Genomic DNA, 12,945 nt, shown 5'->3' with positions numbered 1-12,945 from the left:
ACACCCCTGCCCACCATTAGGGAATGGTGATGTTCAACAGACACATACACTTTTTACACTGTGAATCCCTGTCATGCATTTTTAATTTATTTCTTCACGCTTCCAACCTTGGTTTGGACGTCTGCTGTGTGTGACATCATTCAGCGCTGATGAATCACATCTGGAAGGATCTTTTTCTCTGTTTGCGTGGTTTTTTATCTGTCTGCTTATCCTCTGCTTGTTCTCTCTGTTCTGCCAGATTCCCTCTGCAACTTGGACATCCCCGTCATTAACATGGAACTGGACAGTATTTTTGACTTGACCCACATCTCCCCCTTCAGGAACTCAGTGGCACAGCTGGAGTCGGCCAACAGCAAAGAGGACTCGGAGGAAGAGTCTGAGAGCACAGTGCTATGACGCCACCGAGTTCCCCCACCCTCTCCGTCAAGCTACTGCTGTGCCGTCTCGATCATTCATTGACCTTTCGCCTCTCCAGCTGCATTAACTTCGGCCTCAGCGGCCACCTCTGGACCTCCTCATCACGCCTCACCTGTGCTCGATCCAGAGGGGCCAGCGCGTACAAAAGAAAAAAGCACTTCTATACAGTAAAACAAAAAAATCTGGTGAACACACATACACACGGTTTTGGCGACAGTGTTGTCAGGGGAAGATTTGACATTTTGCATTGGCTGGATGTTTGTTTTTTTTAATTTAACTTAATGTTTTCTTTTTCTTTCTGCCTTATTTGATTCACTTGCAATATTGCCTTTAACCTCACTCACATGAGACTGGAAACAGGCTGCTGGGAGGATGAGTGCTCTTTGCTGCTGCTGCTGCTTTTCATGAGTGAATTTAAGAACAAACTAACACAGTGCTGTATATCTGTCCTGTTAACTTCCTTCTCTCACCGTTCATCTCCTCTTGGCTTGAAACGCCTCTGGCCCCGAATTTCAGTCCCACTTGAGCGTTCACTGTGAGTGTGCCAGTGTGTCGTTTTGGAAAGCGCGTGCGCGTGTGTGTTTTGCTAGTGTGTGTGACGTGTTAAGTGAAGTGGTAATTGTATTATATGATGTTGCACTGTCGGTGTCGTGGAGCAAAAACAGGAATGAATGTTTTAGATGTTTAGAAGTTAACTAAGCAGGTTGGGAAGCGGTTAAACGCCCAATCACTCCTTTCTCTTTATAACAAGGCATTCAGTCAGGATATCAGTCACTGGATATTTATTGTTTATACTGTACATTTTCAGAGTGTATGATACGATTAACAATCTAACCCAGATCATATTTTGTATCCACGGGAGAGCTATATAGTTGATGCTGTCAGGGAGCTATAAAGTATATGAGATACATGCTGTAGTTTATGAAACGTCCACCAGTATGAAAAATGAAAAACTCAATTGTGTTTACTCAGAAATATTTTTTGGCAGGACGCAAAGCCGAATGAGATCTTTCATTTTTCTTTGTCGAGTTAGGCGTCATTTCAGTTTCAAGGATGTACAAGTTTGTAACTGTGAAGCCTGGAGTGCATAACCACATCGTTTATTTTTTAAAAATAAAATAAACTTCCTCCACATAGCAGTAGCGGAGGCTCTGAATGGCCAGCTCTGTGGGTGGGGTGCCCTGTGGGGTTTTCTTGTGTGTTTCCTTTGTCACGAGACATTAGACAGAAACCTATTAAATATTAAACATTTTGCATTGTTTACTTGGCAGTTCGCTGGCAGGTAGTTGTCCTCTCTTTACTTTTGCTGGGCTCATTGCTGTGCTGTTCCCACTAACTGTTGGTCAGCGCATTAGCTCGATAGCGATTCGATGCTTGTCCTCAAACACTATGCTAAATAATTTGGCAAACCTAATTAATTTATATTGTATCACTTTTGGACCTGCTATCCACCCATCCATTATTTCTCTGCTGCCTACCTGGGTTCAGGCCATGGTAGGCAGAGATGCCCAGATCTCCCAATTTCCAGGTTTTCTGGTGGGAAACCGAGGAATTCTGCAGCCAGCCGAGAGCTCAAATCTGAATAGCGTCTGCTGGCTTTGGGCCAAGGTCGCCTCCCAGTAAGACATGCCGACAACACTTCACTTATTTTTGGTCATCATAATCAAACCACCTGAGTTGGCAGATCTACTCTGAACTCCTAAATGGTTAACCTCCTCATCCTGACTCTGTAGATTAAGGTCCCAGTCGCACAGGCCTAAAGACCTGTCAGTGATCCCATGGTACCCACCGGTCACTAGGGAAAATTTGTATTCCCCAACTGGTTGCCAAATGGTTGCTAGAAATTGCTGGCAGTCTCTAGGTGAAATTGGTCAGAAAGAGGTATACGGTAATGCACCAAAGACCACCTTGTGATTGCTTTGGTTGCTTGCAGATTGCCACGGTTGCTGAGCAGTAATGAAACTGTGGAAAGTGGGATGCAAAGTGGAAATGGAGATCATTCGCCTTCAAAACAGTTGAAGTAAAAAATTAAAGTTTCATGTTTTGAAAGGTGTTGGATGCAGTTGTAAGGCACGACTTTTACTTTGATGGTGAACAGTCTGTTTCCTTTTCACATAGGAAGTAGCATGCGCTTCACTGCACTCTGAAACCCAATTGCATGCTTGTGCCATGCAATAATAATTTAGATCAGAGGTTCTTGGTGCAACACCCTCTTTGTGACCAATTTCACCCGTCACTCACCTCCAACGATTCGGCCAATATAACTTTTTCCTTAGCGATCAGTGGTTGCTAGGCAGTCATATTTAGGCATGTGTGATTGCCGTACACCCTTAGCAAGCAATATCATTCAATTCATCTGCTTTTCTTTATACTTTTTCTCTTTTTAGCTCTTTTTAGCTCAGTTTTTGGTCTCCACCACTTGATGAGAGAGACATATCTGGCTCTTTAGGTGCCCAACACTCCATTAAATGCACCGGCCAGATGCTAACTTTGTGTTTCCTGTTAGCTTAGCAGATGTTGTTTGAAACAACACTGATGAAACCAGTAAGACTGACACAGAACGCAAACAACAGGTGGAAAGATGCTAAAAAACAAAGATTTTAGAGATTATGAACCTGCTGTATCACACTCCAGGATTCATACAGTGCAAACTTGTATTGACATATTGAACCATTCTTGGGAAAGAGCAACAGCCCTGACACATTTAACATCCTGTCATATCGTAGCAAAGCCAGAAAACAGTCTAGAGACACTTTCAGAAAAAAGGTGCTTGGTCTCTTATAAATAAGCACAGTTTTTCTGTCATTTTCAGCCACATTCACATTACAGTTTATAGGAACCCTGCCTGATGATGCTGATATTTTTGGTCTATTTTAGTGAACCAGAGGCAAGTGCAAAGATATGTGTGTATATGTGTTTATTTTGATGAGAGTATTTATACAGATATATTTCTGAATACTTTTTACTAGGTATGAGGAGCTGTGGTCGTTTCCGCTGCACATGAATCTGAGGAATTTTTTTTCAAGTATTCAAACGTGGGACCAGAATTGCTCTGCTGCCGCATCAAAACCTTTTCAGGAATCGCAGGTTCAGTTTAAGAGGAAACTTGAAAATCAGTTAAACTGGAGTAACAAGGTTTGTGTACGACAGCAGTAGTTTGCTATTTGCCTTGCGGTGGGTTTTTGTTGTGACCTATCCAGATTTATACGACTTTCCTTTTGTCCTGAAAACATCCACTACACATGGCCTCAAAGTCACTGTGCTGCTCTACCTGTGTCTTTCTTTAAAGCGCGATATCACTCACAGGACTCTTGTAAATACCGAAGCCTCTATACAGTTTGTTCTGTATATACTGAAGGGAGAAATTCATATATATATATATATATATAAATATATAGATATATACAAATACTGTATTGAAAAGGATAAATGATGATCAACATCCATACTATATGTATAATATTATAATGTTGCTGGAACTAGCACAAGCCTAACATGGTACAGCAGACTGAAAGGTCAAATCTAGTGCTTGTTTTGCAGTTTCTGACCTCAGAATGAACCTCTTGAACTTTTAGATTTGATTTTAGACAACAAAAAAAACAACAACACATCACTGCAGCTACGTGAAAATTCAAGACGTCTCGTGCAGCTTTGAGCACATTTCCTGGTATATTTGAGATTCGTGGAAATGTGATTGTGTGTTCTTTAGAAATAAAAATAAGTGTCTGTGGGGTGCTGCAGTTGCAGTGACGCATCGATCACAGTTTGAAAGGTTTAAACAGACTCTGCATGAAAACTGCTGCATTACTGTCTTTTAGACAGCAGAACCAGACAGCAATGCAACAGAGGTTATATGTTTAAGAAAAAACAGACGTTAAACAACAGTTTGCATAGAACAGATTTTTTTACAAGCAGAAAATTTTAAATTGGTACAAAAAAGAAATACCAGAGGTCATCCAAACCATCAAGATGCTTCTTTTATCTGACTAAAGCTTAATTTATAGTGCTGCATTAACCTGTAGAGACCCTGTATCCTCTGGCATAGCCTGGCATCCACCTTGCTGCTGTGGCAACACAGCCTACAGTGGCGGTAATATGCTCAAAAATGTATATTGATTATTACAAGGATAATGCCTCTGTGAACCAACGTGTAATAGGCTCTAGTTGCATTTAGTGTGCTCACAGTGCTAATTCATTACCCAGTGTTAATGTAACACTGAAAAACAACTCATTTTGACAGTTAATAGAATTGAATATTGGGGAAATGACTCCATTCATGTTTATTTTTTTTATATTACGACTGTAATTCCAACAAGGACATTTTAAACAGTTGGTGTTTACACATCCAGTAGCTGCGGAGCCACATTGCCATTCAGCTGGGCAGGTGTTTCTGGCTCCTTTTTATCTATGTGCTCTCTATTTACCTGTGTTTTCGCTTTCCACCACCTCCTCAGAGGAATGTCTGGCTGTCAAGATACTAAATGCTCCACTGTGATCTCATAGTGACTGGTCCTGAGATCTAGTCTGACCCAACGCTGATGAGAGCAGTAAGATTAAGCAACGCTGGGTCTGATTTACCACCGTAATCGTGTGGTGTTTCTCTCTCTTTCCCGTTGTTCCGCATTTATCAGCTCCAAGTCCAACACAGCAGAGCACAAGTATGATTGTAAAACCACGCCACTCATTATGGCGTGGGAGTCACTAAAGGACCATGATAGGAAAGAGAAATCACACGAGGGTCCAGACATTTTTAATTTGTAGTTTTAATTAATAATGTATCACTCATATAGCCTCCTCACTTTGTGGACATAAAGCCGTCAACATGTCATGAGACGTAGATTGATCATGATCTTTGATCGTGTTGTTTCCCTGTACCATAGCCGAGCCTTTCTGGGTGCACATAACAGTGAATGAAGCAGCTCTATTACTACGAGACCGAGCCCTTTCTTGCTTTCCTCGTTGGCTAGCTTGTTAGCTTGCAGGTGCTGTGGATGTCTGCCTGTCTATGTCATTTTGATGGGACGCTTGTTGCTGTGCAGACCACAAAGAACACTGGCCAGGCCGAACATTAAGAACCTGTTTAAATGTGTGGCCCGGATTTTAAATTTTCAGGGCCTTGGTTGTTTTTTTTAGCATAGGCAGATTCACCACAGGACTATAAATTAAGCTTCCTCCAAAAACTGTAGAAAAAGAAAGCTTTCTATCACTTAGCACCAAGAAAAGTTGTCAATCCTGAGCAGATTTCTCTGTTATGTTTGGAAAATCCATTTAATTACTGATAAAAACAGTTTCAGATTATTTCCTGGTACTCAAATGATCTTTGAATCTGCCAACTTCTTATTTTTTGCCATAAAAGAAATGCTGTTCAAACTGATTTTGAATCAACGCAGCATGGTTTTACAATTTAAATTTAACATTTAGAAAAAAGTTTCTTTTTCAAATTTGCTGTTGCAGTTAGGCTGTGCCGAGGTGAATGGTCTGTCCTGTCTTTGTTTCTGTGTTACAATGTGCTGCTCTTCGTTTTTGTACTAAAGGGTCTCAGATCAAAGCCTGTACATACAGAACACGTCAAACACGACTTTATTAACAATAACCCAGTCGAGCAAAGACAGCCGGCAAGAGATTCCAGAGACAGTTTTCAGTATTGCAGCTTTTGCAAGCATGCCCTTTGAGCACTAAACTTCAAAGGCCTTTTTTTACATCGGTGGAATGTACTGATAGACAATGTCCACCACATAGGTTGTGATAAAGGCGGATTGTGTGTGTTGTGACATAGTTTCAAGAGTAAGAGTGTGCAGGGGTATCAAATATCGACATTGTGCTGTGTGGAAGTCGGAAGCATGCTTTTTAACCATGCCTATGAAATGCGTCTCATCTTTGGTCCTATTTAAATGTGCTTGTATTTATTTTTTATAAGTGAATAGATCGACCTTTGCAAGAAAAGAAGAAAATTCAGTGCTGCCCTTTGACCTTTTTGAGTCAAGCTCCCCCGTCAGTTCTGCTAAGAGTTTATTTAAATCATTCATGATTTCCTGTTTGCTTTCACCACATATCCTCATATGTTCCACCGGTTTTATCTATAGCAAATCAAGAAAAGCACATCGGACTCCAAACAGACCAACAACGAAACAACATGGAGGATAAGACAGAATAATTCACTTTCAGAGGACTGAACATCTGCTAAAATCAACTACAAATGAGAAAAAAACTGTGACGTGTAGGGTCACGTGGACCCGCGCAGTCTGTAGATTACACTGTGGTGCATGCAGCCATCTCCATTCATCCTTTTCTTTGCATAACTTTAAGTTCCAAGTAACGGGGGCCAAAACAAAAAGGGAAAACGTGATCGATCAAGGAATCTTTTTTTAAAAAGTTCTTTGTGTCAAACTGTAGTGATGCTGTGGACTCTTTAAAGTTTGGAGTACAGATGAAATGCCTTTTCTTGGACTTGCTTTCTCTCAGTCACCAAGTGGAACACAGTGTAAGATAAAATGAGAAAAAAATTAAATTAATCCTCATCCGAATGTTGAAACTATTAAAAATGTTTTTTTTTATATTACTCGGATGTTCTGTGCTTTTTGTTCCAAATAAATGTCATTTAAATCGGTGTAACTGATGACAGAAAGGCTTCTGGAATATCAGGAGTGCAAAAAATATTTCCGGCAAGTACAACAGTGAAAAAGGACATTTAAATCCTCACGGGGTATTTCAGAGAACTTCTAATATCACTTCCGCTCACCGATGTTCGGTTTTAGGGAGCCTGTAAGATATTGAACTATAGAACAAAAACTGAAAACTTTGTAGGTAAACTTTTTCTTCACGTTTTTATTAGAAGAGCTCAAGACAAAACATGAAGACCCCTTTGACTGTAGTAAAACAGCTTCCTGTGAGTGTTCGGGACACCACAGCATCAGGAGCCTCTTTACAGCATCTGTCATTTTGATTTAAGGAACATTTAAGGACAGCTGCAGACACCACAGCCGAGCATGAACTCCACCACCTGCAGCTGCTGTGTTTTAAAGTAAATTCTCTGATGGGAGGCACATAGAAGTCCAGACGAACCCATGTGATCAGTTTCACAACGTCATTCAAACCAAGGCAGACACAGCGGCGGGAAAATAATCAAGCCTTAACTGTCCTTGTTAACCTGCATAACCACCAGCTTCTTATACACACATGAAAGCTTCTAATCTGTTTTAACTAATCCAGATTCAAGGAAGTGCCCTTATAAATCTTTAACTGAGCACAAGGTAATGTTTAAGCTTACTGAGCAAGAAGTTGCATAGCAATTTATTCATTTATTGGCATTTATTAACTGAGGATGTAGTGGACCACTGTACTGTGACAGATGACAATTTGCACGTGACTTGTTATAATACAAAAACCTGTTGGAAGACATAAGTGATGTATGTTTTGAATATGTCTTTATTTTAGAATGGGAAAACAATGCCACACTATTAGATCGCAGTACATGGCTAGCTACACAGACAATAAAAGGGAAGCAAAGAGTGAATGGATCTTTTGGACACGTACTATTTATCATAAAAGACAGGAAAGGCAGAGGATGTCTGACGACCACAAGTATCACTAGAATAAGTGAACAGTAAGTGCAGCAAATATTTTCAGTGTAGGAACCAAAATCACTACAGGGAAACAGTCAGTCAGGAAACAGTTGGCCTTTGACATTTTGTTCAGGGGGTTAAACAGCGGAGAAAAGGTTTCTTGGATTCAGCTGTCCTGTTAAACCATCAGAAAATTGACAGAGTCACGTATGTATCATATCTGCATCCATATGTATCTGATCCAACACAAAGATCAGTGCGTATTTACTAAGTTCCAATATTTTCATATTGGAAATGTTCTTATAAATCTTTACACCAACTGGAAGCTGTCACTTACCAAACTCAATACTGATGTTTAAGGTGGATTTGTACATATCTAGGTACTGCTGCGGGCTCAGGAGTTCCTCTCGACCCAAAAGCCTTTCCAGAATTTTCTGATGGACGATCAGCTGCGGTGTCTCATCCAACACTGACCCGGGAAGAGCCTTAGATTGCAATCATGAAATCAGAGAAAAACTCTGAGAAAGTTTTGGTTTTCAAAACGGAAAAAGATCATCTGCAAAGAAACACACCTTAGATTTTTCAAGCTTTTTGCTCAGATTTTGCAGCGTTGACAGGACGCTGCATACAAGGGTCTCTATGCTGACATCTTCATCCTCCAGTACCTTAACTGTGGGATCCCTGATCACCTGATCTGCACCCAGCACCTTCAGTCACACAGCAATGCATACACACAGGAGACAATCAGAGAATCCAATGTCTTGAACTTTAAAAACATGAGATATGGCTACAACTGAAGGTATTTATTATGTCTCATTTATGTACTAAAACGTTTGTATTCTCATAATCCTCTCATGCATTAAAGTACTTCAAGCAATCAAGTGCAAAGATAAAAGACAGCTAACCTTGTAGCTCCACTGCTGGAACAGCCTTCTTTGAGGGTTGTGATCCAAAAACACAATCTTTACTTCCAGCAAGGTGCTAAAAAGGATGTGCTTATAATTATTATGGCTCACACAACACACAACAGCAGGTTGTGTGTGAAAGCTCAAATATTTATTTGCCTGCAGCCAGAACGAGCAGCTGTTGGTCTAAAGCAACAAAAGCACTGTGGGGGTTTGCCACACTGGCAACAGCCGACCAGCTAGAGCTGCTTCATAGAAATATACACAAAAATGCCACAATGGTCACTGCTGTTGACTGGAAAGATGTGTCAATGTGGTGGCCGTTTTGGAGCGAGGCAACAGCGCCTCATCATTTCAGTCCAGAACTTTCTAATTAATTTTAAACTAATTGCCATGCAGCTTGAATTGTTACAGATGCCAGACATGTATTTATGATAGTTAAGGTTCAAATGCTGTTTTTCATATCAAAAGCTTAGTTTTGACATGTTAGAACAGTAGGAAGCACAAAAGTGTGGAATGGTCAGACACTCTGAGCGAGATGACGGCAGCAGAGAAGCAACAGCTTTGCGTCTTTATGCTAAAACACACTGCAAGGAGTCGACTGCTCAGACATCATCATAAGCTTTTGTCACATTTGGTGAATCTGACCTGATGCAAGGCAACCACAGGATTATATTTCCCCTCTCTGTGGGCTCTGTGGCATGAATTTCTTAACAGACAGCAGACAAGCAATAAATATGAGTGAAATGGGATGCACCATATCTCAGCGTATAATATATATATAGAAGTCATCCGCAGTATGAGAAAGATTACCGGTGTGGCTGTTGTTGCATGACTTTGACGTCTCTCAAAACAGAAGTCAGAATATCCCTGGACGACTGGAAGAGAGAGGCACAGCAAACTTTGAGCACACTTTCACAAACTTCAGCCATACATTTGTTGTTTCTGTGCAGGAGAACTTACTTCAATGATGTGCAGCAGGTAGGATGGATAAATCAGCAGCAGGCCTGTTATGTGATCCCATATGTACTGTTTGTTCAGCTGAAAGTTGAGATTTTCATAATGAGCTGCGTGGAAACAACAGAAGACAAAACCCTCTTGTTTTAGTGTTCATCATTTTAAAAAGCAAAATGAATGTCTTTAAAGTCTTTTCAAGACCTAATAATTGCAGAATTGTGTATTATATTCAGCCTTTTACAAACGAGCCACAACTACTAGCTAAGCATAAGACCGAACATGGCATATTTCTTCAGTTTTTAGGCCACTGAACAGAGATTCAAGAAGTCCCTTTGATCTGGGGTGAGTCTTTGGCCAAATCAAAGTGAAATTGATTTTACTGATTAATATTCTCTCAGATAAATATCCATCAGACAGACTAATTAAACTTCTTATCTGTGTTCTCTTAGCTGCGATTCCAGAAGTGCAGTAGAAAATATGGCACTTTCATATTATTTTAAACTCTGAACACGACCTGCTCTGAACCAAATTATGTGTTCAGAATCAGTTGCCATGGTGATCTAGCCAGGTAAATAAGAGAGCCACCTTCACGGCACAGAAGTCTGACTTTAATCGCAACATAACAAATCCAACAAACCCATTCATCTTGTTTCATAGCACACACTTCTGGTGAGGGTTAAGAGGTTAATTTAAAAAAAAATAATTTTCAAAAAGAATCTTATTTGCTATAATTTATTTGTTTCATTACTGGAAAACCATTAAAAAAATTAAGACCTTTTTTTTTTTTTTTAAATATCACAGTTTTTAAAAACTCTGTATTCAGGCTTCCTTCTGTTTTCGACACACAGGCACAGCCTTTCCTGGGGGCTTCTGTGGGCTTTCTATTCTAACTTTAGTCAAAGAATTTATTTCTTTTTTACAGGTAAGGCCTGCAGACTCACTCACACATGGAGGTGTGAAAGCTATAAAAGCACCAAACACAGGAAGCGAGACAGTCTTTCACTGCTTTTGTTCAGATTCAACAAGAAGCTTCGGTATTTCAGGGCAGCAAATTAAGTAGGAGTATTAATTTGTCCTGCCAGTATAACAGGATCATTCCCCTAAAGAAAAACTGGGTTCAGTTGGCATCAGGTGATTAGTCCCTCAGTCTCTGTAGCTCTAAGGTAATTGCTGGCTGACCTCCCAGGTCTGTCCTATCAGCAAGGTCGTGGGGGAGCCGAGAAATCATTATCAGCCGCTGCAGGATGATCTTCTGTGGGGAGAAGGTGGGGGGGGGGGGAGACTTAGAAAGCCTGCAGAGTGACAACAGAATAAGCTCTGACATGCAATCCAGGCACAAAAGGAGGATCATTGTCAGGTGCGCATTTAAAATTTAAGGCCGTGTGCCAATATTTACAACCTGAGCTCCTTTCCATATTAAGCTAAATACAAACCGCATCATCCCCCAGATTCTTCCTCCGTGTCACTAAGTGGTGAAATAAACTAGTCCTAGTTTCTTCCTCCTCCTTCTTTTCCTCAAAACCCTTTTTCTCCATCTCTTTGCTTTAATCTCCGTCTGACTTCTTTCGCCGTCCGATTGAAGCACTGACTGAGTGAGAGCTAAGCGAGCTGCCCGCCTTCACTGTTTATAAAAGCGCATATCCTAGAAACCTATTGTTCTGCAGGTCCTATTAAACAAAGCCTGCTGCAAAGCACACTGGTGCGATTAACACAGCAGCCAATCGCAGAGCAGCACAGCCTCATAATCAGGGTGCTTCAACCCCAACAGGAAGAAGGACAGTGCATGTAGGGATGGCAGGTGTCTCCATGGTGATTTGCACACACACTCTTACTGTCTATACTATGATGATGCTGATGATGCATTGTCATACTGCAATATTCTGAATGGGTGTAAATGTTGCACTAAAACCTGTATACGTATTCCAGCACTGCTTTTCCAGATGTGCAAGCTGCCATTTCCCTTGGTGCTAAAGTTGATTTTCAGCCTTGTGCCTCATGCACAGAGATTTCTTTGATGGTATTATTTGTAAATGATGAGATATTCATACTCTTTCCTTGTAACTTACTCTTTCATTTTGACTCCATCACTGAGGAAGAATATTCTATAACTGTTCCACAATTTGTAGATGTAGTTTTCTGCCCACATTTACTTCTGAGAGCCTGTGCCTCTCGGAGTTGCTCTTTTCATACCCAATAACGTTACTGATGAACCTAATTACTTGTAAAATGTTCCTCCAGCTGTTTCTTTTTAGTCCCATTTACTTGTCCAGTCTTTTGTTTTCCCCCTTCCCTTTTTGAGACCTGTTGCTGCCATTAGATCATATTTTTCCTGAAATAGTAAAATGTCTTTATTTAAATCTTTGTTTTAGTTTTCGATCCTAAATCTTGTCCAGCTCACTCTTCACTCATCTGTGTGATGTCATGTAAATGACATTTCATAACACAACGCGTGTATATATACTGCTGCTTATGTTTTGGGGTCTTTCAGCTTCATTTTCACTCACACATCACCCACGTGTCCGTTAAAAACACAAACCTCTCTCACTTTGCCGTAAATCACATCAAACATGGATACTGTGTCTGCATCCTGTGGATCTTTCCACGAAATTGGAAAACCGTCGACATCCAGCTGCGACATGGTCATCTCGACCCTGTTTAGCGGCTCTTGTCCGGTGTGTTGTCCGTTACCATCGCAACACGCTCCTACAGCATAGGTTTGACGTCAGTACATACGTAGGCACAGATACGTGTACGTAGTCATTAATTACTAGAGTCTGTTCGCTTATTAATATACTTTATTTGTCCCAAGCTTCCCGTTAGAGCAGCCAAAATATGACCCTGAATTTGAAAAAGAAAAAAACAACAACAAAAAACTGAAGGAAACGGATGTAAACAAAAATGTCGACAAAATAAAATAAAAAGTTAAAATGTTGCTTATGTTTCTTAAGTGCTCACATTAATTAACATGCAATGTTTTAAATAAGCATAAACATAAATGAAAATATACATAGGGTAGAATAAAAAGAATAAAATAATAAAGAAAATTAATAAAACAAGTGAAAATGTGAGCAAAATATTTTAAAAATCGTACAAAAATAGCTCAA

General features: G+C 40.3%; 2 protein-coding genes across 5 annotated transcripts in view; one reads left to right on the top strand and one right to left on the bottom strand.

Moving 5' to 3' along the window:
- LOC120722983 (rho GTPase-activating protein 44-like) overlaps positions 1–6,622 on the top strand; it is a 98,686-nt gene extending 92,064 nt beyond the window's left edge. For 3 of the 4 annotated variants that reach the window (XM_040014199.1, XM_040014200.1, XM_040014198.1), the window contains one exon: positions 239–6,622. In XM_040014199.1, the coding sequence (XP_039870133.1) occupies positions 239–396 (158 nt within the window). In that variant the 3' untranslated portion in view covers positions 397–6,622. The remainder of the gene's footprint in view (positions 1–238) is intronic. The other variant, XM_040014201.1, reaches the window with a different exon arrangement.
- A 1,202-nt stretch (positions 6,623–7,824) lies between these two features.
- Positions 7,825–12,649, bottom strand: LOC120722986 (testis-expressed protein 47). Its single transcript, XM_040014205.1, has 8 exons — positions 12,378–12,649; positions 11,021–11,093; positions 9,848–9,951; positions 9,698–9,762; positions 8,885–8,960; positions 8,552–8,686; positions 8,317–8,464; positions 7,825–8,154 (listed from the first exon to the last, which is right to left on the bottom strand). The coding sequence occupies exons 1-8, from the start codon at positions 12,483–12,485 to the stop codon at positions 8,117–8,119; spliced, it is 747 nt and encodes a 248-aa protein (XP_039870139.1). The 5' UTR covers positions 12,486–12,649; the 3' UTR covers positions 7,825–8,116.
- Positions 12,650–12,945: the final 296 nt, after the last annotated feature.

The sequence above is a fragment of the Simochromis diagramma genome, unplaced genomic scaffold (assembly GCF_900408965.1).
Source record: "Simochromis diagramma unplaced genomic scaffold, fSimDia1.1 OVJJ01000669.1, whole genome shotgun sequence".
NCBI lineage: Eukaryota > Metazoa > Chordata > Actinopteri > Cichliformes > Cichlidae > Simochromis > Simochromis diagramma.
This window is presented reverse-complemented; position numbering and strand designations above follow the sequence as displayed.